Here is a 23,775-nt window from a genome sequence, read left to right as displayed (position 1 = left end):
CTACTAGCTTCATTCTGATCATAATTATAACTTTCTCCATGTTGAAACCGGATATAGTAATTTGGCTTGAAACCTCTATTTATTAAATGCTTCCAAACATTTGTACGGTTTGCCAATTTCGAATTGATTCATTTCCGACAAGGACATAACATCTTACCACTTTCTTGGGCGAGCGGTGTTGAATCTCCTTGATGCATAAATGTCTCCAGCCCCGCAAGGTATTCTTTCGTCACTCTCCCGTTAGCATCTCTATGCATATACATCCACTTCCGCAACTCGAAAATATTCCCGGAGCCAGCCATTTTTTTTCTTTCACGTTTTTTTTTGTTTATGTGTTTAAAATGATGTTCAAACGTTCCTATTTATAGAAATTTTCGAATCTGGTAGTTGTAATTTTCCTACGAATTTACGACGAAAATTAGTTAGGTGGCCGAAAAAAAACATGTGACAAACAAAGTTGGTGGATTCAAAATTTCGTCGCTAAGTAGATGTTCGTAAAGACTACGCTAAGTTTACGTGGAATGTACGAGGAAATACGATTTCCTCGTAAAAGCCACGTGACTTTACATCGATTTTACGATGAAACTGTTTCGTCGTTACTTTACGGGGAAATAATGCTGATTCTATTTTTCCGCGTAATTTTCTCGTAAAGTCGACGTAAATTAACGAGGAAAAATATCTGCAACTGATGTCGGTAGTCAAAGCCGACTTATGCTGCAAAGAAGCGACGCCGAGAACCACATCTTGAGTCATCTATCTGAAGATAACAATATAGCAATCCAAGCAGGCGAAGGAGTCAGGATTAGAGTGTGCGACCGCAACTCAGACACTGAGCATTTGCTTGTTCTAAAGAGAATGATAAAAACAACAGGAAGCTATGTTTTAAACGGCGGATGGATTAGAGAGTTTGTCAATAGGAGAGGTTGGAAGGAAGGACAAAAGATTGGACTCTTCTATAATAGCCATAAAAACAGTCTCGATGTTTATATGCTTCATCCTCCTCCTGCAGATAAAAACAATCCTAACTAGGTGGAAAGATCTTCTTCTCTTCTGAGGACCTACCTAATATACATCTAGATTGTCTTTGTTTTTGTTTTTTTTTTTCCAGAGTTTTTTTAGTAAAGCCTAGACATGACTATGTTTGTCTACCCAAAACGTTAATAACTTATTCATGGTACAATTCGAACTTAGAATTCGTGTCTTTCTTTTGTTATCCCACCCCTTTTTATCAACTTTTAGTTATTCGTTAAAGCTTCCAATAGGTCAAACTAAAACTTAATCCCTTTTCTAATCCTTCAGTCACCGAATTTTTATCTCTTACGTTTTCGATTCATTCTTTGAGTTTTTATGTTTTTGGTATTTTGATTTCTATCTATATTATGTAAGTCAAAGAACACGTTTTTTGTGTTGGCCGGTGATGGACGGTGAACTTGGACGGTGAAGGAGGTGGTTTTGTCAACAATTATGGCCACCTACTCCTCAAGCCCTTCCTATAAATATGCAAGCTTCTGGTTTCTGAAATCCATCCCAAAACAAGAAAACAGAGAGAAAGAACGAGAGAGGAGAGGAGAAGAAAAAAGAAGAAGAAAAAAAAAAAAAAAGTTTTTTTTTTCACAAAAATTCTTCTTTAAGAAATTACTAGTAATTTCTGAGTGTATTTGGGATCGGGGTGTGAATTTTGAGCTTGTAAAAATTCTCTGGTTAATAATAAAAGATCTGTAGCAGGTCCGGAGACGTAGGCATCATTGGCCGAACTCCGTTAACAATTTGGTGTGTGTGCTTCTTTCCCGCTCCCATAAATTCTGGCTTTCCGCAAAATTTGACCGCGTATTTCCTAACATATTATTCCCGTTTAGGGTTTTAGGTTGTTTTGGTTTGCATTTTGCTTTTAGCTTGTTCATCGTGGCTTCACAAAGCTAATAACGAACACAATTGACAAATATTTTTTTTTTAATTATGAGAAGTGTTATAGTATCATAAAAACTTTTAGAAGTCCACCTACTAATATACATATATATGTATGAACATCTAGTTATTTACCTTAGACTCAAATATCATTGTATTGTTAATGTTTCGCTAAAGTTATCTCTACTGTTTCTGTGTGGACAAGACCAATAGTTTTCTTTTTCTTTTTTTTCATATGTCAAAATTTCTTGTATATGATCTACTGGTTTCAAACCAATTTTAGTAAAATGATTTTTTGTATTGGCCGCTTATTAGATCATACAAATCTTTAACAAGAATATACATATGGATATACAATATAAGTAGATGAGTGGGTTTTACTTAATAACTCTGTTGTGATCTCATTGACAAGGATTTTAATGTTATTCTGGCCAATAACATTGTCAATATTTTATGAATTTGATGCTTTATCATGGATTTTGGTGCAGGTTATATGCACAATGGAGTTTGATCAGTCATTCTTAATACGTTACATATACATGAGATAATACTTGAAACAGAAGGGCCTAGAGAATCAGGGAGATTTGTCATTTTTCTTCAATAATCTTAGGAATTTATTTTCTATATATAATGAGTCTCTGTAATTGCAAATGCTTATGCATAAGAAAAGAAGCTATCAGTAGAGTAATCTCCTGGAGAGTTCGAGACTCTTACTCTAGTACCATCCAAGATAGTGGCTTATGATGCTGCGTAGGCCTGAGCGTTCGGTTCCGGTTCGGTTCTTTCTGTTTTCGGTTTTTCGGTTATAGGGATATAGGAACCGTTCGGTTATCAATGAAATCCGGTTCGGGTCCGGTTCGGCTTTTTTCGGTTTCGGGTCGGTTCCGATAACAATTAAAGAACCGACTAATATCCGATAAATTTGTGGTTCCAATTCAGTTACGGTTCGGTTCCGGTTTTTTGGGTTAATTTTGGATAATTCAGGGTAAAAAACAATTTGTTGGAGATTTTTCGGATATAAATCGGGTAATTCAGATAATTTTTAATATTTTAGATAAAAACTATTCGGGTAATTCGGTTCTTTGGGATAATTTGGATAATTTAAAATACTCTAGATAAAAAAAATATTAGAGTATTTCGATTTTTTTTTGGATAGTTCGGTATATAAGTAGCAAGTTTTGAATATTTAGTATGTTCAATACTAAATATAATGAATATTTTTAGGTTTATAAATTTTATTTCAGATATTCGGGTACCCATTCGGTTCTCGGTTCGGTTCCGGTTCGGTTTCGGTTTTTCGGTTATAGAAATATAGGAACCGTTAGGTTATTTTTGAATTTTGGTTCGGTTTCGGATTCGGTTTTTTCGGTTCGGTTCTGGTTCGGTTTTTGATTTTTATGCCCATGCCTAATGTTGCGGTAGCCAAATTATCGTTAAGATAGTTAGCAGTAAAAACTAAATAAAAGACTTTTCACATTAGAAAACTTTATAGCATAGAGTTGATAGTTGCAAGCAAATAGAAACAATAATCTGCAAAGTCTCCTCTGGTTTTGAGATGAAGAAACTACACAAACCCGAGAAGAAGAAAAACTGGAGCTTAGCAGAGATACTCCATGGTGTGTTTCTATTTCTGCAGCTGTATTCTCTTGTCCCTGATAGGCAGATCAAGCGGCTTCTGTGCCTCATGAGGATGGTCTGGGCCTTTGTACACCTTCAGGTGATTGAACAAAGCTCTCCCAAGCCGTCCCTTTGGAAGCATTCCACGAACAGCATGCTCAATGATCCTTTCCGGGATTCTCTGCTGCAACTGATCAAAGGTTTCTACTGTCATACCACCAGGTCGTCCTGAATGCCTCCTGTACAGCTTTTGGTTCCTTTTCTTTCCAGACACAGCCACTTTCTCAGCATTCACCACAATGACAAAGGCTCCCATGTCGACACTGGGAGTGTAGGAGGCAAGGTTCTTCCCACGGATGTGATTAGCAATGGTTGATGCTAACCTTCCGAGAATCTTGTCGGTTGCATCGACCACATACCAGGGCTTGTCCGTGTTCACATGGTCTGAAGCCTTTGGGTACCATGTTGTGTTCCAGATGTCCTATAAACCAAAAAGTACAGATTCAACCCAAAGTCTATAACTTCAACAGAACCGAACCTCAAACACAATGTAAATATTTTATCAAAAAAAGAAGAAGTAAATAAATAAAGGTTCACACTTTACCAATCAAGAAGAAGAAGAAGAAGAAGAAAAATCAAACTTTCAAATCCATTTGAGTCACTAAACAAGAAGATACGCACATATACTTATACATATGTAGCCAGAGTCAAAAGGCAAAGTCTATAGCTTCAACATAACCCATTCTTAAACACAATGTGAAGAAAGTAAAGGCTCACACTTTACGAATCAAGAAGAAGAAAAAAAAAAGCAAACTTTCTAATCTGTTTAACTATCTGATGCACATATACTTATACAAAACAATGATTAAGAGATGTGAATAACAAAAGCGTTGAAGCTAAAGAAAGAACGAGCTAGATAGAGAAAAAAAAGATCGTTACAGGGCCATTTGCTTCCTCTTCGTCGAACATCCACCGTTGGTTTGCAGGAACGAGAGAAGTAGTAATTGCCTGGTCGGCTTCGCACTTCACCTGCACTCCCCTCTTCGTGTTCGCGTTAGTGGCGTTTCGAACCGGCGGCTTTGAGATAGCATTTAGAGAGAAGCCTACGAACGAAGACCTTCTGTTACATCCGGAGGTTTTCACCGAAGAAGAAGAAGGGAGTATAACTGCCGAAGACGAACAGAGAATCGCCATTGTTGTTCTTCTGTGCTCTTTCGATGTATTGGATAAGGTTGTGTTCTTTCTTCAGACAATAACAGTGGTGGCAATAAGTGTAAATAAGATAATTTATAGGACGATAAAGGTAATATAGAACGGGTTCAGGATCCGACTCGTTTGGAGCTCCGAATCTTGCCCAAAACGACTGTGATGTAAGCGAGACGAAAACAAGACCGTTAAGTTGAGAGAGTCAGGGAAGACCAAGGTACATCTGCGTTGCTTCTACGATAAACTGTGGTCCAGAACAATGAACCATGGGCCGTAACATCCAACACACAGCTGACATTACCACACGCGTGTACGTCAATCGCTTGTTCTCTATCTGAAACTCAAAGCAACACTCACAGTGACAGTCTCGCACTAACATAAATAAACTGCGATTATGCTTTTAAACTTTATCGTTACGGATCAGTAAATCATCTCTCAAGAACTGGGTGGTAAGTAAGTTTGGACGATGAACCTACAATCTTTAAAATAGGCATGCGGGTTCGGGTTGTTTGGTTTGGGTATTTCTGTTTTCAGGTGGTGCAGTTTGACATAAATCTTACCATTTAGCCCAAATAAGGTTTGGTTCGGTATTCGGTTAAGTTAATTTTTCTAAAATCCTACCAAAGTTTTTGATTTCCCTTAAACTTCGGTTTAATTTTAAAAAAATTAAAGATAAATATGGTTAGTTCAGTTATTTCGGTTAGTTCGGTTCATGTTTTGGTATGGTCTGGCTATAATTTTTTTTTTTTGAAGAAAATTGTTGCTGAACCGAACTGAAAACCTATTTTTATTAAAAACCAACAAAATCAAGCCGAACTTCCAACCAAACTAACTAAAAATTCGGTTTAGTTCGGCGGGGTCGGTTCTGCTCAAAATCCCATGCCTGCTTTAACATATTAAGTGAAACATTGTTCACGGGTGAATGCTTTCAGAGAGAGAAGAGCTCTTGCATTGACCCTCAACGACACAAAAACAGCAGTGAACATGCTTCACAAAATGGTGAACATCGTAGTTGGGATCATCATACTCCTTGTTTGGCTTATCATACTTGGAATCACTTCCACCAAGTTCCTAGTGGTCATGAGCTCGCAAGTTGTGGTTGTTGCTTTCATATTTGGAAACATGTTCAACACAGTATTTGAATCTATCATCTACTTGTTTGTGATACACCCCTTTGATGTTGGTGATAGATGTGAAATAGATGGAATCCAGGTAAGTTAAACTTGTCAATGTTCAAGAAATAGCTAGGCGGTAGCTAGGTATTTTATATAAGATTATTGATTAGGTGTACACTTAGATTTATTTTTTAAGCCCATTGACCCTTTTTGAAAAAAATCGTCAAGAAAAATCATTTTTGTTTAGCTCCGGTTTGCTAATTAATCGCTGCATAGACCAATTTTTAGAACATTGATTTTTGATATTGTAATGTTAGAAGAAAACTCTTATTGTTGTTCCTTTGTGTGTTTCTCTAGATGGTTGTGGAAGAGATGAACATATTAACAACTGTGTTCTTGAGATTTGATAACCAGAAAGTTCTGTACCCTGACAGTCGCCTCTGGACTAAATCCATTGGAAACTATTACCGGAGTCCAGACATGGGAGATGGAATTGAATTCTCTATCCACATTACTACTCCAGCTGAGAAAATCATCCTCATGAAGCAGAGAATCACAAAGTACATCGTGCATATATCACAAGCCTTATACATGGATATTTATATACTTATGACATGCATTCTCTGTGATAGTTACATTGAAGGGAAGAAAAATCACTGGTATCCAGCGCCAATGATAGTATTCAAAGACATGGAGTCATTGAACAGTGCGAGTAGAGCTATCAATTGGTCGGGCCGTCCGTGGACTTGCCTTGTCCAAACTTATATGGGTGGTCTATGGTCATGCCCAAATGGCACATGGTTCAGTTGGACCAAAAACCAAATTAGTCATGGGCATATTGGTCTTAGACCAAATGGGCATTGGGCTAGCCCAATATACTTAATATCTAGGGTTTTTAATTTGGGGGAAAAATTAGAATTGGGGAAATTTTTGAGATCATGATTTCTCGATCTCTTGCAACGGTGAAGCGAGGGTGAAGGCTTCACCGTGAAGCGACGACAACGACTCAACGAGGGTTCATCGACGATGACAACAAGGGTTCATCGAGGGTGAAGCGAGGGTGCAGCGACGATGACAAGAGGGTGAAGCTATGACGACGATTGAAGGTGAAGCTATGACGACGATCTCTCTGTCTCTCAGGCTCTCTCTGTCTCCGACGATCTCTCTCTCCGGCGATCTCTCTGTCTCTCAGGCTCTCTCTCTCTCCGACCACTTTGCTCTCTCAGGCTCCATCTCCCCGGCGATCATTCTGTCTCTCAGGCTCTCTCTCTCTCCGGCGATCTCTCTCTCAAGCTCCATCTCTCCGGCAACTTTGCTCTCTCAGGCTCCATCTCCCCGGCGACATCTCTCTCTCTCAGGCTCTCTCTCCGGCGATCTCTCTCTCAAGTAAGGATCTAAATGTTGTGGGTTTTGTCTTTGTATCATCATATAAGGTAGAAAACGCTTCTGTGCTTTGATGAAATTTTGATCGTAAGAGTGAAACCCTTTGATGAAGTTTTGATCTGTGTTTTGATCGTAAGAGTGAAACCCTTTGATGAAGTTGTATGTGTTTCTTGCTTTAGCTCGTTTTGATCTGTGTTTTGATGTAAGTTCATACTACTTCAAATGTATATTTCTCTTGAATGTTAAGACTTGTAGACTTGACTTGTAATTTGTAAAATTAAGACTCGTTGGTTTGTTGTTGTTTACAGGTCTTTTATGCTTGCTTCTCTCAAAAGATCGCTGGTGGTAGTGGGAAATCACCATTAGACACATACTTGGATGAGCCAGTGATTGATATGGAAAGCTTTAGAAGTTTGGATGCTGTCTCATACTGGAAAGACAATGCAAGCCGCTTTAAAGAGTTGTCTTCAATGGCTTGCGATGTCCTCAGTATCCCTCTCACGACAGTGGCGTCGGAATCATCATTCAGCATTGGTAGCCGAGTTCTCAACAAGTACAGAAGCTGTCTCCTACCCACAAACGTTCAAGCTTTGATCTGCGCAAGGAACTGGTTCCGTGGCTTCCAAGAAATAGGTGGTGAGATTGAGTTTACCTCTTAGGTGATGAGGATCCCTTCAGTATATGATGTAAGCTTATACCTTTTAGTCTTTGTTTGTACGGAATGAGATTGTCTGTGTAGCTGAAACTTGTTATGGGTTTGTTGATCTTTGATAGATTTGTGATGGTCTTTGTTCTAAAGCATTGATGCTAGTGATGGTCTCTTGTGTTGTCTTTGCTCTAGGTTCATGCATTTGGTTCTAGCTTAATGATTAGGTCGTTTGCTTCTTTCTAAAGAAGTTGCAGTTGATGTTCTAACTGTTGCTATATGTCTCGTTTTGAAACTGTCTTGAGTTCTGAAATTAATGTGTTATTCATAGTTATTAGTATGGACAGTGAAGTTGATAGCTCAGGTATAGTGAAGTTGATAAACTTAGAAAAAAAAACGTTGTGATAATGCCTCCATCTTGGTAATAATTTTTGGTGATATGATTTTCTGTTTTGTTGGTAATGCTTAAATGGTATGTCTCGGTTTATGACAAATGATTATAACTGTTGTTGTCTTTATGTGCAAGGCTTTTCTACTGGATTCTACCAAGGATTTATGATTCTGGATTTAGCAGTAAACAATGATGGTGCTTTAGGTGGTAAGAGGTTACTTGCGGATGCCACAAATGCGAGAACTGTTCAATCTCTTGAGATTTTGATATTGTGAGTTTGAGACCTTGTTATCTTTGAGACTTTGATATTGTAAGTATGAGAATTTGTTATGTTTGAGTTACAAATTTTGTTACGTTTGAAACATTACTTATTTTACAAAAAATTGATATTTACAAATTTTATAAAATTTAATTAAGTACAAATAAATAAATTAAAGATTTTATAAAATTTAAATAAGTACAAATAAATAAATAAATAAATAATGGATTATGTAAAATTAAAATTATAAAAATCACTGTGAATAATATAAATGTAAAACATATAACTTAAATACAAATACAAATCATTGGGTGTCCATGGGCTTGACTATTTGAACATGATCTTTATTGGTATTGGACATTTTTTGGACCATTGTCCAATATGAACCACCCAATACTACCCATAACTAAAATGATCCATTTGGTCAAGCCCAAATGGGCTTTGATGGCCCATTTGACCGTTCTAAGTGCAAGGATTGCGGTTTGGCCAACGCATAGAATGAATCATCAAGATGTGGGAGAGAGATGGGCTAGAAGATCTCAACTAGTTGAAGAGATTGCCAAGATTTGCAGAGAGCGTGACATTGAGCATAGGTTGTATCCTCTTGACATCAGTGTCAAAACTATGCCATCTACTGGTTTGCCTGTTTCTGACCGTCTTCCACCTCATTGGTCTGCTCCTGCTTCTGATAGCAAATGAAACTTAATACAGTTTGCATCAAGAGGTTCTGGTTCTCATTTTTTTAAGAAAAAGTTGTAACTACATATTTAGAATTTAGCTAGGAAAATGAGGTACTTGATGATTACTAGACTGATGTCATGTACATATTATTGTAATCTCCATACAAATCTTTGACCAAATATAATATATTTATTCCAAATATGAACATTCAACTTCAAGTCACAGACCAACACCTACAGTACAATGGTTCACATCTATTATCAGACCAGCCGATGGTCGTTGCAGTTTTTAGAACCGTCTCCGCCGCCGCTTCCCAACCCTCTGGTTAGGAGATGAGCCGGTGTACGGAGTTGAAGAAGATATGTCCGGAACAAACACTGACTGATGGTTAAAATGTTTAGGCCAGTTTAGACCAGAAGCTGTTGGTGGAGAATGAATCTGTGGAACTGCCCATGATGTCTCATCTCCCAAGCAGTTGTTGTTATCTTCTCCATCTTCTTCTCCAGATCTCATCATGGACGAACTGTCTGAATCTCCTCGTCTACTAGTATCAGCCTGAAAAAAAAAGATGAATACAAAAAGACAAAATGAAGACCAATCTTTACTTGTTACCATATCGGACCTAAAAGAAACGTTTTTTTAAAAATTGATCTAGGTGTTCAAAAAATCGGTCTTAACGCATGTCTAATCAATACTCTCATGTCTAATTACGGCCTAACAATTTCTCGAACACTGCTTGTTACACACACTAATGATAACTAATTGTTTACCTTAGATGATGAACCGTTATTCTCCATGTATTCATAGCTCTGATCAAAGTCCGTTAATCCGAAAATCTCCTCTAATTGCCACTGACCAGTAGCTGATCCACTGCTTGCAAAAGGAAGCTTTGTGGAAATGTGATCACTGACTTTAGTTTCCGGTAAACCCACCTGATGATGATCAAAGTCCATCTTCTGAGGCTCAGATGTAGGTAGTGTAAACTGTTTGGTCTCCATGGCTTTATCATCATTAGATGCTGGTGATGATGATTTTGTAGAAGGACCTGTGTCTATAGCTTCAAGACCAACTCTTATCCCAGTCAGAAGAAACCTCTGGTGAGCTGAGACATGAGGGTTCACAGTGTGGATTGCCACATCGCATTTCCGACATAGTAAAGCTCTGTCTTGCAGACAAAAGAAGAATCCAGAAGCTTCCTGTCAAGTTCACAACACGAAACACAGCATAAAACAGAGCATTAAACAGAGCAATGACCTCTCTAAACATATAAAGGTTCAAACTTTCTATAACAAAACCAATAACTCAGACAAACTTTTATATCAGAGCTTAAAGACTCAAAACTTTTGAGATGCGAGAGAGATGAGTTCAGACCTGACAAATGTCGCATTTGGGTATGGAAGAGGAAGAGACAGAGAGAGGGACTCTCTGGTGTTTTTCAGCGAGTTTATTAGCGGCGTGAATTTTCTCATCGCAAGCCCAACACAACGCAGCTTCATCGGCGCAACATAGCACCGCCGCTTCCGCCGCCTCGCAGACGTTGCACTGTATCTTCATCCAAAAATCCAAAGATTCAAATCTTAAGAAAACGAAACTAATCCTTTCGTTTCTTTGATTTTGTTGTTTCGCTTGTGGATTGCTGTCGGAGACTTGATTTGTCTCCTCAAGACTATGAGGTTTATGGTTTTAAGAAACTCTTACGTTCTAATTTGTCTGAAGGAGAATTTTCTGATAAATATTTTTTCTGGTCAAAATGAATTTATTTATAGCTTTCTGATTAAAAAAATGTTTATTTGGATTCTAAAGAAAAATAATTTTACTATATCAAGATTATATTCATACACGTATTAATCGACAGTCAGAATCTTAATCAACCAATCATTAATAAGGTCCCAATTTGAAAATAAAAATAATAATTTGTACATTCGAATTCTAGATTAGTCGTTGGCCTTTGAGGAAAAATATCATATAAATTAATAGATTAGTAAAATAATAAATAGTGGTGGGTGTCTAGCACAGTATATAAGCGGTGGGCTCGAAAAGAAAATATGAAGGAGTTTAGGGGATATTTTTTAGACATGAGTGAACACTGGGAGTACACGTGGCAGTCTAAGTACATGTGTCTTAATTGCAGGAGACCATCTTAGCTGTAACTTGCAGAGTAAACACATCTCTATATCACTTGAATTTTCTTGTACTCATGCTCAGAATATCTACTGTTTGCATTTTACAATCTACATAATTTGAATACTATAATGATGGGATGATAACGAAATGTTTACAAAGAAAAATATCCAGCCTTATAATGTCAACATTATATTCAAACACGTATGGTTACGCAAGCCATAAACAAATCAATCAACCAATCATTAATAAGGTCCCACTTTGAAAAAGATTTCTCCAAAATCAACAATTTGCACGAGAAAAGAGATATTCTAGATAATTAATTTATTTTTATTCAAGAGGAACAGGCACATCCACGTTCTTGGTTCAAGAAAGATAGCTACTGAATCAAAGAATCAACGAATCTTTCGGTCCAAGGAACCTTTGCCATAACTATCTACAGACAAGTGGGTTGAAAGCTGTCTCTCAATGCACCAACTCTTTTAACTTTAATGAACACATTCTAGTACCTTGATCTGATCTGAGTAAAGCCTTGAGACAAGAACACGTTTAAAACCGGCGCATCAGATGATATCTCGATTGTATCGCCGAGCTGCACGTTGTAGTTAACCTGACAACCGTCGATGTAGATAGTTCCATGGTCTGAATACCAGTTAACATCCAAGGATTGGTCCGGTTTAAACGCTGAATGCATTTGAGAAAGGGTTGGAACGGGAGAGATGGGCTCTCTAACCATAAACTGTAGATCACGAGACAACATAGGCATCAGGAACCCACCTGCTGACAGCATTGCTGCAGTTGACCCAGCTGCTGTGCAGACTCTTAGACCGCTCGAGCGGCAGTTCACTGTCTTTGGATTGGTATCACCATCTTTGTTCTTTATCCTGCGCATGTTGTGAAAACATTGGTACATAAAATTACTAGAGAAGGTTAATGTATAAACCAGTGTTCTAAAAATCTGTTTAGGTGGCGCCACCCATATAGTTCAGGTATAAACGAAAAGATTCTTTTAACAAATCGGTATAGGCGTTCCTGGACACTTGCCTAAACAATAATACTCTGTAAGGCGCCTAACCACTGCCCAGTTTCCTTAACATTGGTCTAAAAATTGTATACTTTGCGATTCTAAGAAACTCTTACTTGAACGAGAGCTTTGAAACAGCGGCAGGGCATGGGTGTGCGATCAGAATGTCATTAAGTGCGTGTGAAAGAAGAGGTTCTGAGTTTAACTTTACTGATATTCTCGATACTTTGGAAGGAACTACTCTGCCAAACAAAATGTCATCTAGTACCTGTGAAACAAATAGCGCTGAATATTCAAAACCGATTCAAGTAACGAATAGGGCTATTCCTCTATCAAGCTTACTTATTTACCTGTTCAAAGTTCTCAACTGTTGCAGCACAAAGATGACCAGTGCTTCTACTAGCGTCAAACTGATCACTTAGTTCTTCCACCTGTAGTTATAAACAACACACTTGCCTTCTTTTCACATTCTTTACGAAAAGCTAAATCCAATCAGGTAATATGAGAAAAACCAGTCTAGATGGCCTCGAGGCGCCCGCCTAATCGGTAAAATCTGGTTAAATGAAACTATTTTGCTAAAACAATTAAAAAAAAAAAAAACTGTGTAGTTGTTCAAAAAATCGGCCACCTAAACAATAATCGTCTAAAATACGGCCTAGAGATTTCTTGAATATCGAGAAAAAACAGAGGCTAAAAGACCTCGTGAGCTTGTGTTGGGTCAGAGTTGACTCCAAGAACAGGAACAGAATCGTCTATAAAATGACTAGCGTGCAAGAGGGTGCCATCTCCACCAACGGTGATGACCATATCAACATCACGAATGGGATGTGATAAGTCATTACGTGCGATGGGTTTCCATTCGACTGGCTTCTTATTTAGTATCTCCCGACAAAAGGTTATAGCATCCCTGTGTACTTTGCACCTGCTCTCTAGATACTGAAGAACCTAAACAACAATAACAACATAAAAAAAAACATGAGTCAACAATGTTCTTTGTAATTAACACATCTTGTCTTCACATTGAGAACCAAAGATGGAAACTTTTTTTCTCAAAGGGGACACGAAGGAAGCAGAAAGATTTGTAATTTACGTTATTACATAGAGTTCACAAGACCCAACAAGAATTTATCTTCACGACATTATCAAACGTTACGGTCATGTTCTCTCAGGAATTACGTCGAACATCTTCGATTCGAAACGAAATAAACGTGATCTGGCAAGAAAAACTTAAAATCTAGCTGACTGACACGAGGAGGGCGATACCTGATGATTTTTGATGAGCGAGACACCATCTGTTTCAAGGAATGGGTACAGATCAACCGGTTTCAATAGAAGTAGAAGCTTCCTGATCGCCATTCTCCTTCAATCAATCTCTATAGAGAGAATGAAGATGACGATCTCCATAGAGGCATCAGGCATAGGAGGACCCTCTTAAGTGAGAATGTTTCTTCTTGTAAGTTTGGCAAAAGATTTAGCCCCAAATACAAGGTCGGCCCATCACAAACTCTACTAAAGTGGCCCAATTACTCGGATCCAAATTTCTGACCGGTTTAGCTGCATCTAGCTCCCTTTGTAGTGGCTCTAGATTTTAGGAGTGGACTTTCGGGTTTATGTCGGGTATTTCAGATTTTTGGGTATTTCAGTATAGGAATAGAGAACCCGTTCGGATATTTCTGTACTTCGGGTCGGGTTCGGGTATTTTTAGTTCGAGTTCGGTTATTTTGAATCGCGTTCGGAGATTTAGATTTTAAAAGAAAAAAAATTAAAATTTTCATTTTTTAAGTTTATTGTATTTAAAAATATAGATTTCACTTAATGTTTTTTATTTTATTTTTTATAGATTGAATGATTAATATGTTTGGAGATAATATTTCAAAAACAAATAGATATTAATTTGGGTATTGTTTTTAATCTTTGAATGCAACTTTTGTTAATACATGAAACAAAAAGTTTGACATGCACTTTAAATGAATATCAAATCATTTTCTCCATAATTATATATATACTTATGATCTTAAAGTATGTGTAATATCAATATAAATATTTTTTTTAAAATAAGAGATGTAAACTAGATATATAAGGGTAAATATACATACGTTCGGTTATCTTCAGATATCAATTCGGGTTCGGATATCCAATCTCTGCTAACTTAATATCCGTTCGGATATTTTTCTACTTTGGTTCGGATTTCGGTTCAGGTTTTTCGGGTCGGGTTCGGGTGCGGCTTCGGGTATCGGGTAAAGTGCCCACCCCTACTAGATTTATTTATTTATTTATTTTTAACTTTAGTGGCTCTTGATGTTTAAAATATATTTTCCAACTTTTAATTTTAATTTTGTAGTTAATTTTAGTATTGTGTTTTAAGTATTTTATGTTTCTTGTAGCACTTAATATTTTAGATGATTCAAAAACAAATTTAAATTTAAAAATCAGATTATTTGTTTAATCAAATATTTGAGATATTTGGGTATTTAATGGTATTGGTACCATGTCAAATCCTAGGCTCCCAGCCGGTACTATTCAGATCTAAACCTGGTCCCCGACGTTTTGCCTATCAGGAACAATCCTTACTAGGATCACATCATTCGAATCGAGTGGGCAGTTCTTTAAAGATCGTCCGGTCTAGAATCTGATCTTGAAGTGGGGTTAGTTTTGAGATCGTACCGGACCGGTTAGGATCCACGTGTTTTCATAATGGTGAGACCGCCACTATTGCCGAACCGAACCTATGAATTTCACCTAGAGATATCAGAATTCACGTGATTGTCTCTGATTTGACAAAATGTAGTAAGCTACTGACCCACTGTACGAGAAATCTAGTTGAACAACCTAAGACATATCTTGTAGTTTGTCCAAAAATATTTTGCTTGTTTTTTTTTGTAAACTCATATTTTGCTTGTTTATAAAAACATTTGTGTGTGTATGTATATGATTTGAATGAGACAAAAATAAATAATGTGTCTAAGATAAGAAAACTATACCTAACATAATACAGACAAATTATGGTGGATTGTACGAGAACCACTGAACCACATGAAAACAATTACCCATCCATGTAATTATGTGCATGAACAAACTACTCTTGTCCATGTTGTCATACGTACTGGTGGGTTTGTGCAAATTTAAATTACTTTATCTTATTTGTTAACATGAAAATAAGTAAATAACTAATAACCACATCCATGTATATATGTGCATGGATAAACTACTCTTGTCATACTGGTGGATTTGTGAAAATTTAATTTTTTTTTTCTTATTTATAAAAATGATATAAACATAAATGTGTTAAGATTCGACACACCAAAATATGATACAAGCCAAGAAAAATTGGCTTTTATAGAATTTTTGATCAAAATGGAAAACATTCGCCTGTTCGAATTATTCGCCAAAGCACTTGACTACGATCTTTCTATTAGTATAAAGTTATCTTTATTGTTATGCTAAGCTCAAGCGTCTTGGACTAATAAGTTTTTTTTTTTTTGAGAAGGGGCTGTCTTGGACTAATGAGTTAGGTAATCCTTGCTCTATCCCATATGGTTGGAACGGAACAACAGATTACACAACAACGTCTCCTCTTCACCGGTGACCTTGTTCAAACAACTTGACAGGCAAATCAAGGATACAATCCTTGCAAGAAGGAACAGGAAAGCCTTCACTGGACTCTTGCGTCAGTGGCTGGCTAACGAGTAGGCAGTAGCGACCTGGTTCACCTCTGTTTGATACCTGTTATAATTCAGGATTTCACCATGTTTTTATCATTTTTACCATGGTTCTTCCCTGTTAGCTTAAAATCTTTTTTTTTTAGCTTAAAATCTTTGTACCACACAAACCGCGATCCGCGATCATTCTCGTAATGCAATTCATATTCTTAGCAAAAAAAAGCTTGCTCTATAAGAATCTCAAATCATATATATGATATAATTCGTTGTGCTGATGAATGATTTTTCCTATAAAAATCTTCAGAAGCTGGCAAACAATATTAACTTCTTTTGTTAGAAAAGGAGGCAACCAAAAAGGTTGTAAGAACTAAAGGTAATAATTTAAACCTAGCAACGCTACGTGCATGGAAAGATCAGACTAGAAACAGTGACAATTCTCTAAGAGCAGGCTTAGTGGTAAAGAAGTCCACAATAGGTTCTCATTGTTTTTATATTATTATTTGATACACTTTTTGTAAATAACTATTTTTTTTTTCAGACTAAACTAAACAAATGAAAAAGTACCACTTGTAAAATAAATATGTAAAAATGTCTTAATCAATTCTCTACCCTTATACGGTATTGTAGAACCTAAAATCTACACTAAGTATTTGATAGTGATCGGGAGTTTGATCTAGGGAAGACAAATGATGAAGGCAACGATATCCTTATAACACAACGATATAAACAGTTTCCAGTAGGTAAAAATGGACTTTATTGATGAATAAGATCGAATACAATGAGTTGAACTAGATCGAATGATTCAAATGAGATCGGTAAAGAAAGGATCTAAGATTGGGATGAAAATAAGGTCGATGTATATGTGTAGCTCTCTCTAGGGTTTTCAACGTATCCCCCTTCATGTCCGTTCTCCTTCCTTTATAGCGAGTCGACCTCGTGATCTTAGTAACTGCTCCTCGATCTCTGTGATTGCTCCGCGATCTCTGGGACCTCGAATTCTTCATTTTCGAGCTCGATTGCTTGCTATGGGCTTCAGTTCTTTACGGCCCATATATTTGATCGCGGCCCATTAATGTATTGACCAAAATTGGGTCCAACACTTGTCCCCCAGTCTCTTTTGATTTGATCGAAAAGAAAAGAGGCGGTTAGTTATCAACTCGGGTTTTGTCGTTCGATAACCAATGTGATTTTGGTTTGATGGTTCTTGGATAACAGTCGTTTGGCACGTAAATTTTATTCTTCTTTTTCTTCTTTTTTTTTTTTACGCGTAACGGCTATATCAGCCGCCGCTACGGCGAAACCTAGGTCATCATTATCTTTCTCAAGGATGATGATAGAGCCGTTAGGATGGTTATAAATACGTGAGGCTTTACGTTCCAACTCCAATTCTTTTTTGCATCTTTCGTTTTACTTTTGCTCTTAAGATTTCCTGATCACCGAGATTGAGATGTCTTCATCGTTCAGTTTCCCTCGTCCGACGAATACAACCGATGATCTCGAAGATCTCTATAAGGAGTAAGGGGTTTATCATGCTGTCATTCTTGATTTGGCCGGCGCAACTGAGACTCCCGAAACCGTACGGGGAGGGTATTATGGAGCCTATCTTTCTTTCTTTCATTCTTGCGGTCTTACCTTCCCGATTCTGGAGCCTGTGCTCGAGATCCTGGCGGAGCTTGGACTATCGTTTACTCAAGTTCTTCCGAATTTTCTTAGGCATCTTATTGCGTTCTCGATTAGGGTTAGGGAGGAAATTTTATCTTTCGGAGTCGATGAGTTCCGACACCTCGTTATGGTGAAGTGGAACACTCAGAGTCCTGGTACCTTCCTCGTGTCTCCGCGCCCGGGTCGCCACTTCCTTTATCGCGAAGAGAAGTGGCGCGAGCAGTTCTTCATTTTTAGGGTGATTTTGGTTTCTCTCGACTTCCTCGGAGTTGGGCTGAGCGTATTGGTTAGCCTCTTTTTTTATCTGAGTGTCAGCCTTTCTCTCTGGGGAATTGGTGATTCAATTTCTCATTTTTCTTTGATTGTTTCAGCTCCTTTCGAAAGGTTCTTTGATGTCAGACGAGATTTTCGGTCTGATCGGAGTCCTTCGGAGAGGTCGTTTGGACTGGTCTTCGTTTGATCAGGCTCGGATTCAAGATGCTTTCCCCAGGCCAGAAGGGACAAACAGGGCCCCTTTGGTTGGGGGTTTCGAGGATGAGGCCGAACATTCCCATGAGGTCAATGCGACTCATTCCGTTCGGGTTTAGTCTTCAGATCGATTGACTAGGCAGCTCGTGAGGAGGTCATCGTTTCGTACTTCTGGGTCTGTATCGAAGAATCGCGCCTATGGTAAATCTACTTTGATCTCGATTCACGACTCCGACGATGAAGGTGCTTCGGAAGAGAGGCGGTCTCCTGTCTCGTTGAGCCCTGGTTCGGGAGACGAGACCGTTGCCGCGACCTGCAAGCGACGCCGATTGTCAAAGGACACCTTGCCCGGTCCATCTCGTCCTAGGTTTGTCCCTGAGGGAGACAGTTCTTTGTTTGCGGCCGAGGTGACTTAATTTCCCTCGCTGGCCGCATGAGGTCTGCAGGCTGCCGTCTCCCATCTCTTGCTTCTTCAGCCGAGAGGGAAGCTTACGCCAAGGTTGCAGTGGCTAGCTCTAAGGTTCGTTTCCCACATTCTTTTTTTTGGAAAATCGCTTCGAGGTACTTATTTGCCTGTTTCGATTTCTTCTCAGGTGATGGAAGCTTTTAATGAATATATCGTAATGATGGAAGATCACGTCGTGGCTTCTCAGAACGACAAGGAAATCGAGAGCATCGGTTCCGAGATTAAGAGGCTTTCAGGGGAGCTCGAAGCCGCCAAGCGAGAGGGGAAAAAGGATGCGAAAAGATCGAGGCTTTGACTGAGGATTGGAGGAGAATTCACCATGAGAACGAGGTTCTTACGACCCATGTGGTTGCTTAGAAGCCGAAAGTCGCGGCGCTTGAGGTCGAGAGGGATCGGGACATTCGTCGTGCTTCTCGCATTGCTCGTCGTGATATCGAGTAGCGGTACCGAGAGGTCCTCGAATCTTTGAAGGATAAATGGTCGAGCAAGAAGAAGGAAGTGTCTGCTGAGATTCAATTGCAAGAAGTGACCGCCAACATCGATCTTCTGAACGAGCTCAAGGACGGGGGCCTAACCGTTGACACGGAGCTTGCTCGTTTAAAAGAGATGGAAGGGGATTGTAAGGATCTCGTTGCTTCAGCCGCCGTGCCGGATTGGTCAATCTCTGAGCTCGATATTCCTCAAATCTCTGAGGATTCAGTGGATCAAATCGGGGGGTCATCTGTCCCCGATGATTCCGCTTCTAGCTAATTTTTGGTTTAATATATTTTTTGCGTTTTGTTTTTCGTGATCTTTGATCGTGATGTTTCGGATATTCTTATCGGATAAGCATAATGTTTTGGAACATCTTTGTTTCCTTAGTGTTCGGGATTCCTTTTGCCCAGGTCGTTGAGATACGGCGAGGCCTTGATCTTTATAAAGCTTCACTTTTTTTTTAGGATTTGCCATAGTGCTTCGTTTAATTTCGTTTTGCTTGCCAAGGGAACATGGCATCGAGAAGATCAAACCCTCGCGACTCTGATAGGGTGCGAACTCGAACTGGTAGTATTAATGCAGAACACATTCGATCCGAAGATGTGAGCGAAGCGCTCACAGAAGTTCTTCGTGAGGAGACCCGAGCTCTGCGGGCTTCAGCCCAAGAGGTAAAGGACCTCGAGGGTGAAAAGTCTGCTGCTCGTGTTATGTCGAGTAGCCCGACAGACTCGGAGGGACGTGGGGCGTGACCGCCCCGCAAAGAAGGCTAAACAGAATGGTTCAGACCATCGTGTCGGTGTTTCGGGTGAAGCGGATGTTGCTAAACCGTTTCATTGGCAGTTTTCTCACTCCAAGGATTTCCCTATTACGAAAGACCCGGATAGTGTTGCTCACTTGGTGAGGCACTTCAAACCTGCTGGGTGTCCGCTTCCTTCTTTACGAAATATGACGGAACACGAGGCTTATGTGAAGATGGTTGTGGTCCATGCCAAGGTCGTTCTTTTCTATATTCGATCCTTTTAAATCTTCGGTTTGTTTTGTCTATGCTGATTTACTATGTTACCGGCTATGGAGGCTAACAACGAGTTCGCGGCGACTTTAGAGAAACGCCTGCAGGATGTTCCGCGTTCTGACGAGCTTTATGAAATAAAGAAGGTCGTTTGAGAGCTAAAGCTTGGTATGAAGATGGCTCAGCATCGAGAGCGTGCCAATGCTGCTCAACTGGCCGATGCTGAAAAGTTGGAGAATCAGGCTGCTTCGCTCGAAGCTCGTCTGCGAGTTGTGAGTAACGAGAGGAAATCGGCCCTCGAGCAAGTTTCCTTTTTGGAGGCGAAGGTTGAATCTTCTGCTAATAAGTTCTCTGACTATCTTCGTCGTGCAACTTATGACGCCAAAAAGACTCTGGCGTACAGGTACTTGGATGTGTTGATATCCCTAAAGGAGAAGTGGGAGAAGAAGAAGGCCGCAACTGATTGTGAAGCTTGTCTTAGGGAGGTCATGGCAAATATAGATCTCTTGAAGGAGATCATGAACAACAATCATTTGGCTTCGGACGAGCTGTTGCGATTTCGAACGAAGGAGGTCGAGCTCGATGTGATGGCGATTTCGGATTTCTCCGTTGGGAAGCTCGATCTGCCTTAGATTTTGGAGGATCTACCAGAAGATTTGGTTTGCTAAGGGCCCTTCTTTGGTGGACGACGTGACGAAGTGCTCGGGTGGTCAGTTCGAGGATGGCGAATTCGGCATCGAAGAGTAGCTTTAGGGATTTTTGTTTCTGTTTTTCCCGTTTGCTTTTGTTGCTTTATTATTATTATTATTTAATAAAGAAGGTATCGTGAGTCCCGATTTATTTGTTGCTATTTTTATGTTTATGCGAGGCCAATCTTTTGGGGCCGTGAGTCGATTTGTTGTAGATACTTTTATCGACAGTTTTGATGTAACAAAAGATTTTGTTAACTAGTTTCGTTGCGCTTGTTGGCGGAGTTGGCCGCAACCGAGGACTTGATCAGGGTCCTGGTTTTTGGTCAATTGTCGTAGTTTTGCGATAGGAAATCTGATATGCTCGAACTGCAATGTCTAAGAACTGTATTTATTAAGGCGTCGGATTATGGTTTGTTACAGATTTGAAAAATAATGCAGCTTAATATTGTCGTGCCATTGTCCCTTGGGTGTTGCGATATGCTCACTTCGAGCTTTGAAGTTGGAGCTTGACTGGACTCGTGTCGTGAGTTGCCTACGTACCCTCATCGAGGGATCAAGACATAACGTAGTTCGATTATTTCCCCAGGGACTGGGTCTGTTGTTCGATGGTTCGTGTACATGGGTACGTCTGTTGTTGGTTTTGACTTCTTGATTTAGGAGTGTTGCTTGATGTCCTTGAAGCTTGCTAGGTAGCATATCCTGGAGTTCTTCTGGCTTCCTATGATAGTCTCGACTCCTTTCGGGGTTGGAAATTTCAGGCATTGGTGATATGTTGAGGGAACTGCCTTCATGCTATATAGCCAAGGCCTCCCAAGGATTGCATTGAACGGGGCTGGACGGTCTATCAGATGAATTCTACAATTTTCCTAACTTCCCCAGCGGTTACCGCGAGCTCGATCGATCCGAGGGAGTAGGTGGTTTCTCCTGCGAACCCGATGAGGGGAGTTCGCTCTTGCTTTAGGAGTGATTTGGTGAATCCCATTCTTTTGAACGCGTCGTAGAAGAGGACATCAGCCAAGCTTTTGGTGTCGATCATTACTCGAGATAGTTCACAACCACCGACGTCGAGTCGTATTACGAGGGCGTCGTCGTGTGGTTTGTCGAGATCTGCGGTCTCATTTTCGTCGAATGTGATTTCATAGTCGGGGCCTTATAGAGGCTCTCTGATATCTTGTGAACCTGCATGATTTTAACTATCAGTTAGTGTATATATTAATCATTTAGAGTGCCATTTAGTCATCATTAGGTTGCATTTCCGTGCATAAGTCCATATCAGGTGTTGGAGATGGCATTTGGTGAGTTTAGACCATCTAAAACTTGATTGAAGGAAAAATGAGTGATTTTGGTCGAGAAACGAAATGGAGACCAAGTGTCCCCGCGGCTTAGTGCCTCCACAGCGGCCTAAACGCCAGGCCACAAAGCCGCTGTGAATCCTAGACGACATTACCTCATTCCACGGCTAAAGTGTTGGAGCAGACTATTTCCCAGCGGCCTATTGCAGCGGTATGTCGTGGCCACGAAGTTTTGATGTCAATTTGCGCGAGCTCACTCGGCCTGCTGCAGCGGTATGAGAGGCCGCGGCTAAGGAATCGTCAAGGCGTCCACATCCAAGTGTTGGAGCGGCCTATGTCCCAGCGGCCTGACGACGCGTCCAAAAACCAGTTGCGACACTTAGAATAATCTGCAACTCTGTTTTTACCAATTTTTACCCATTCATTTTTAGAGCACTATAAATACATTTTTGACCTAATTTTGGGACATATCTTGTTTTCTCTCAAAATACACTGATAGTTTGGAGAAAATTTGAATCTTTAGTAATCTAATCTTTCTTTCTTGAGTAGTTTGAGTCTATCTCATCTTCTTAACATGATTTCTCTTTAATCTACTATGGGTTTAAGGTTAATCATGAAGATTAGTGAGTAGACTCTTTTTGGATTCATGGGTTAGGATGATTAGGATGATTAAGTGATGATCTAGAATGTTTAGAGTAGATTAATATGTTTCCTTTCTTAATTGGGTGATCTTAATGCTAATCTAGAGTTGGTCATTTTAGATTAGAAATCTGGACATTTCATTGTCCGAAAGGTGTTCGATGAAATATCTGAGCCAACTCTACATGCTCTTAGCTTACCCTACCAAATACATTTGATGTTAGGGGAGTTTAGATAGTAGAATGATCCGTTCTTAATGATTGCTTGATTGACACAAACCAAAGACATTTGATGTTTGATCAATGAGAGTAAATGAGCATTTGTCTTGACAAAGAACTTGCTTAGGAATGTTATCTAGACTTAGGGAAATGTGTTGATTGAAACCTTGCAATTCTAGATTGAATCTTAGTCATCTGAAATCAAATTCCTATACCCATGATTCCTCCCTTATCCATTTGCTTGAAAGTTGCTAGTTAACTGTGTTAGAGTCTTGTTAGTTATTCAAATCACTTCATTACATTGAATGCACTTAGCTTAAGTATGAACTTGTATTCTCATTGAATTGAAACACCTAGAAATGGATTGACATCTAAAATACTACTTTTATTTGAACCTTGGACCCTTGAGAAGTCCATTTCAAATTTGGCGCCGTTGCCAATTCTAAGTTGATTTTGACATTGAGATTTGGTCCTTACTTGAGACTAAGTCTTATTTTTCTTATATCCAGTTACTAATTTTTTTTCCTAGCCTTTTGTATCTCAGGTGCATGAACTTGGGGAGCAGAGGCCCAATCGACCTAATTCCAAGAGTTGAAGACATTAGAGCACTTGAAAGGGAGATTGCAAGGAGGAGAAGAGAAGAAGAGCAACAGGCTCACTTAGACAGATTGGGGTTTGTGATGGATCAACATCAGAATCAGCCTCAAGAAGGAGAGGGTAATGGCCAAGGAGCTGACATCCTTAGGCCACAACACCCACAGCACCAAGCTAGAGCTATTGGCACCCATGATGAGCCCAATATCCATGGGCATAGAGCTGGCATTAGAGCACCAGCTGTGGAAAACAAC

At 39.4% G+C, this 23,775-nt stretch overlaps 3 protein-coding genes and 1 long non-coding RNA gene across 4 annotated transcripts; 1 reads left to right on the top strand and 3 right to left on the bottom strand.

Moving 5' to 3' along the window:
• Window positions 1-3,361: 3,361 nt before the first annotated feature.
• LOC106322467 (50S ribosomal protein L13, chloroplastic-like) lies at window positions 3,362-4,913 on the bottom strand. Its single transcript, XM_013760493.1, has 2 exons — window positions 4,462-4,913; window positions 3,362-4,003 (listed from the first exon to the last, which is right to left on the bottom strand). The coding sequence occupies exons 1-2, from the start codon at window positions 4,714-4,716 to the stop codon at window positions 3,530-3,532; spliced, it is 729 nt and encodes a 242-aa protein (XP_013615947.1). The 5' UTR covers window positions 4,717-4,913; the 3' UTR covers window positions 3,362-3,529.
• A 1,843-nt stretch (window positions 4,914-6,756) lies between these two features.
• On the top strand, window positions 6,757-8,594 carry LOC106325947. The gene is made up of 3 exons (XR_001267099.1): window positions 6,757-7,229; window positions 7,535-7,912; window positions 8,399-8,594. It is a non-coding gene; the product is annotated as an uncharacterized LOC106325947 (long non-coding RNA).
• A 735-nt stretch (window positions 8,595-9,329) lies between these two features.
• Window positions 9,330-10,916, bottom strand: LOC106325169 (B-box zinc finger protein 22-like). Its single transcript, XM_013763193.1, has 3 exons — window positions 10,575-10,916; window positions 9,974-10,399; window positions 9,330-9,758 (listed from the first exon to the last, which is right to left on the bottom strand). The coding sequence occupies exons 1-3, from the start codon at window positions 10,755-10,757 to the stop codon at window positions 9,492-9,494; spliced, it is 876 nt and encodes a 291-aa protein (XP_013618647.1). The 5' UTR covers window positions 10,758-10,916; the 3' UTR covers window positions 9,330-9,491.
• Window positions 10,917-11,719: 803 nt separating this feature from the next.
• Window positions 11,720-13,782, bottom strand: LOC106324780 (NADH kinase-like). Its single transcript, XM_013762764.1, has 5 exons — window positions 13,612-13,782; window positions 13,048-13,293; window positions 12,699-12,779; window positions 12,465-12,616; window positions 11,720-12,208 (listed from the first exon to the last, which is right to left on the bottom strand). Exons 1-5 carry the CDS (start codon window positions 13,702-13,704, stop codon window positions 11,827-11,829), a joined length of 954 nt encoding a protein of 317 aa, XP_013618218.1. The 5' UTR covers window positions 13,705-13,782; the 3' UTR covers window positions 11,720-11,826.
• Window positions 13,783-23,775: the final 9,993 nt, after the last annotated feature.

Source organism: Brassica oleracea, chromosome C2 (assembly GCF_000695525.1).
Source record: "Brassica oleracea var. oleracea cultivar TO1000 chromosome C2, BOL, whole genome shotgun sequence".
NCBI lineage: Eukaryota > Viridiplantae > Streptophyta > Magnoliopsida > Brassicales > Brassicaceae > Brassica > Brassica oleracea.
This window is presented reverse-complemented; position numbering and strand designations above follow the sequence as displayed.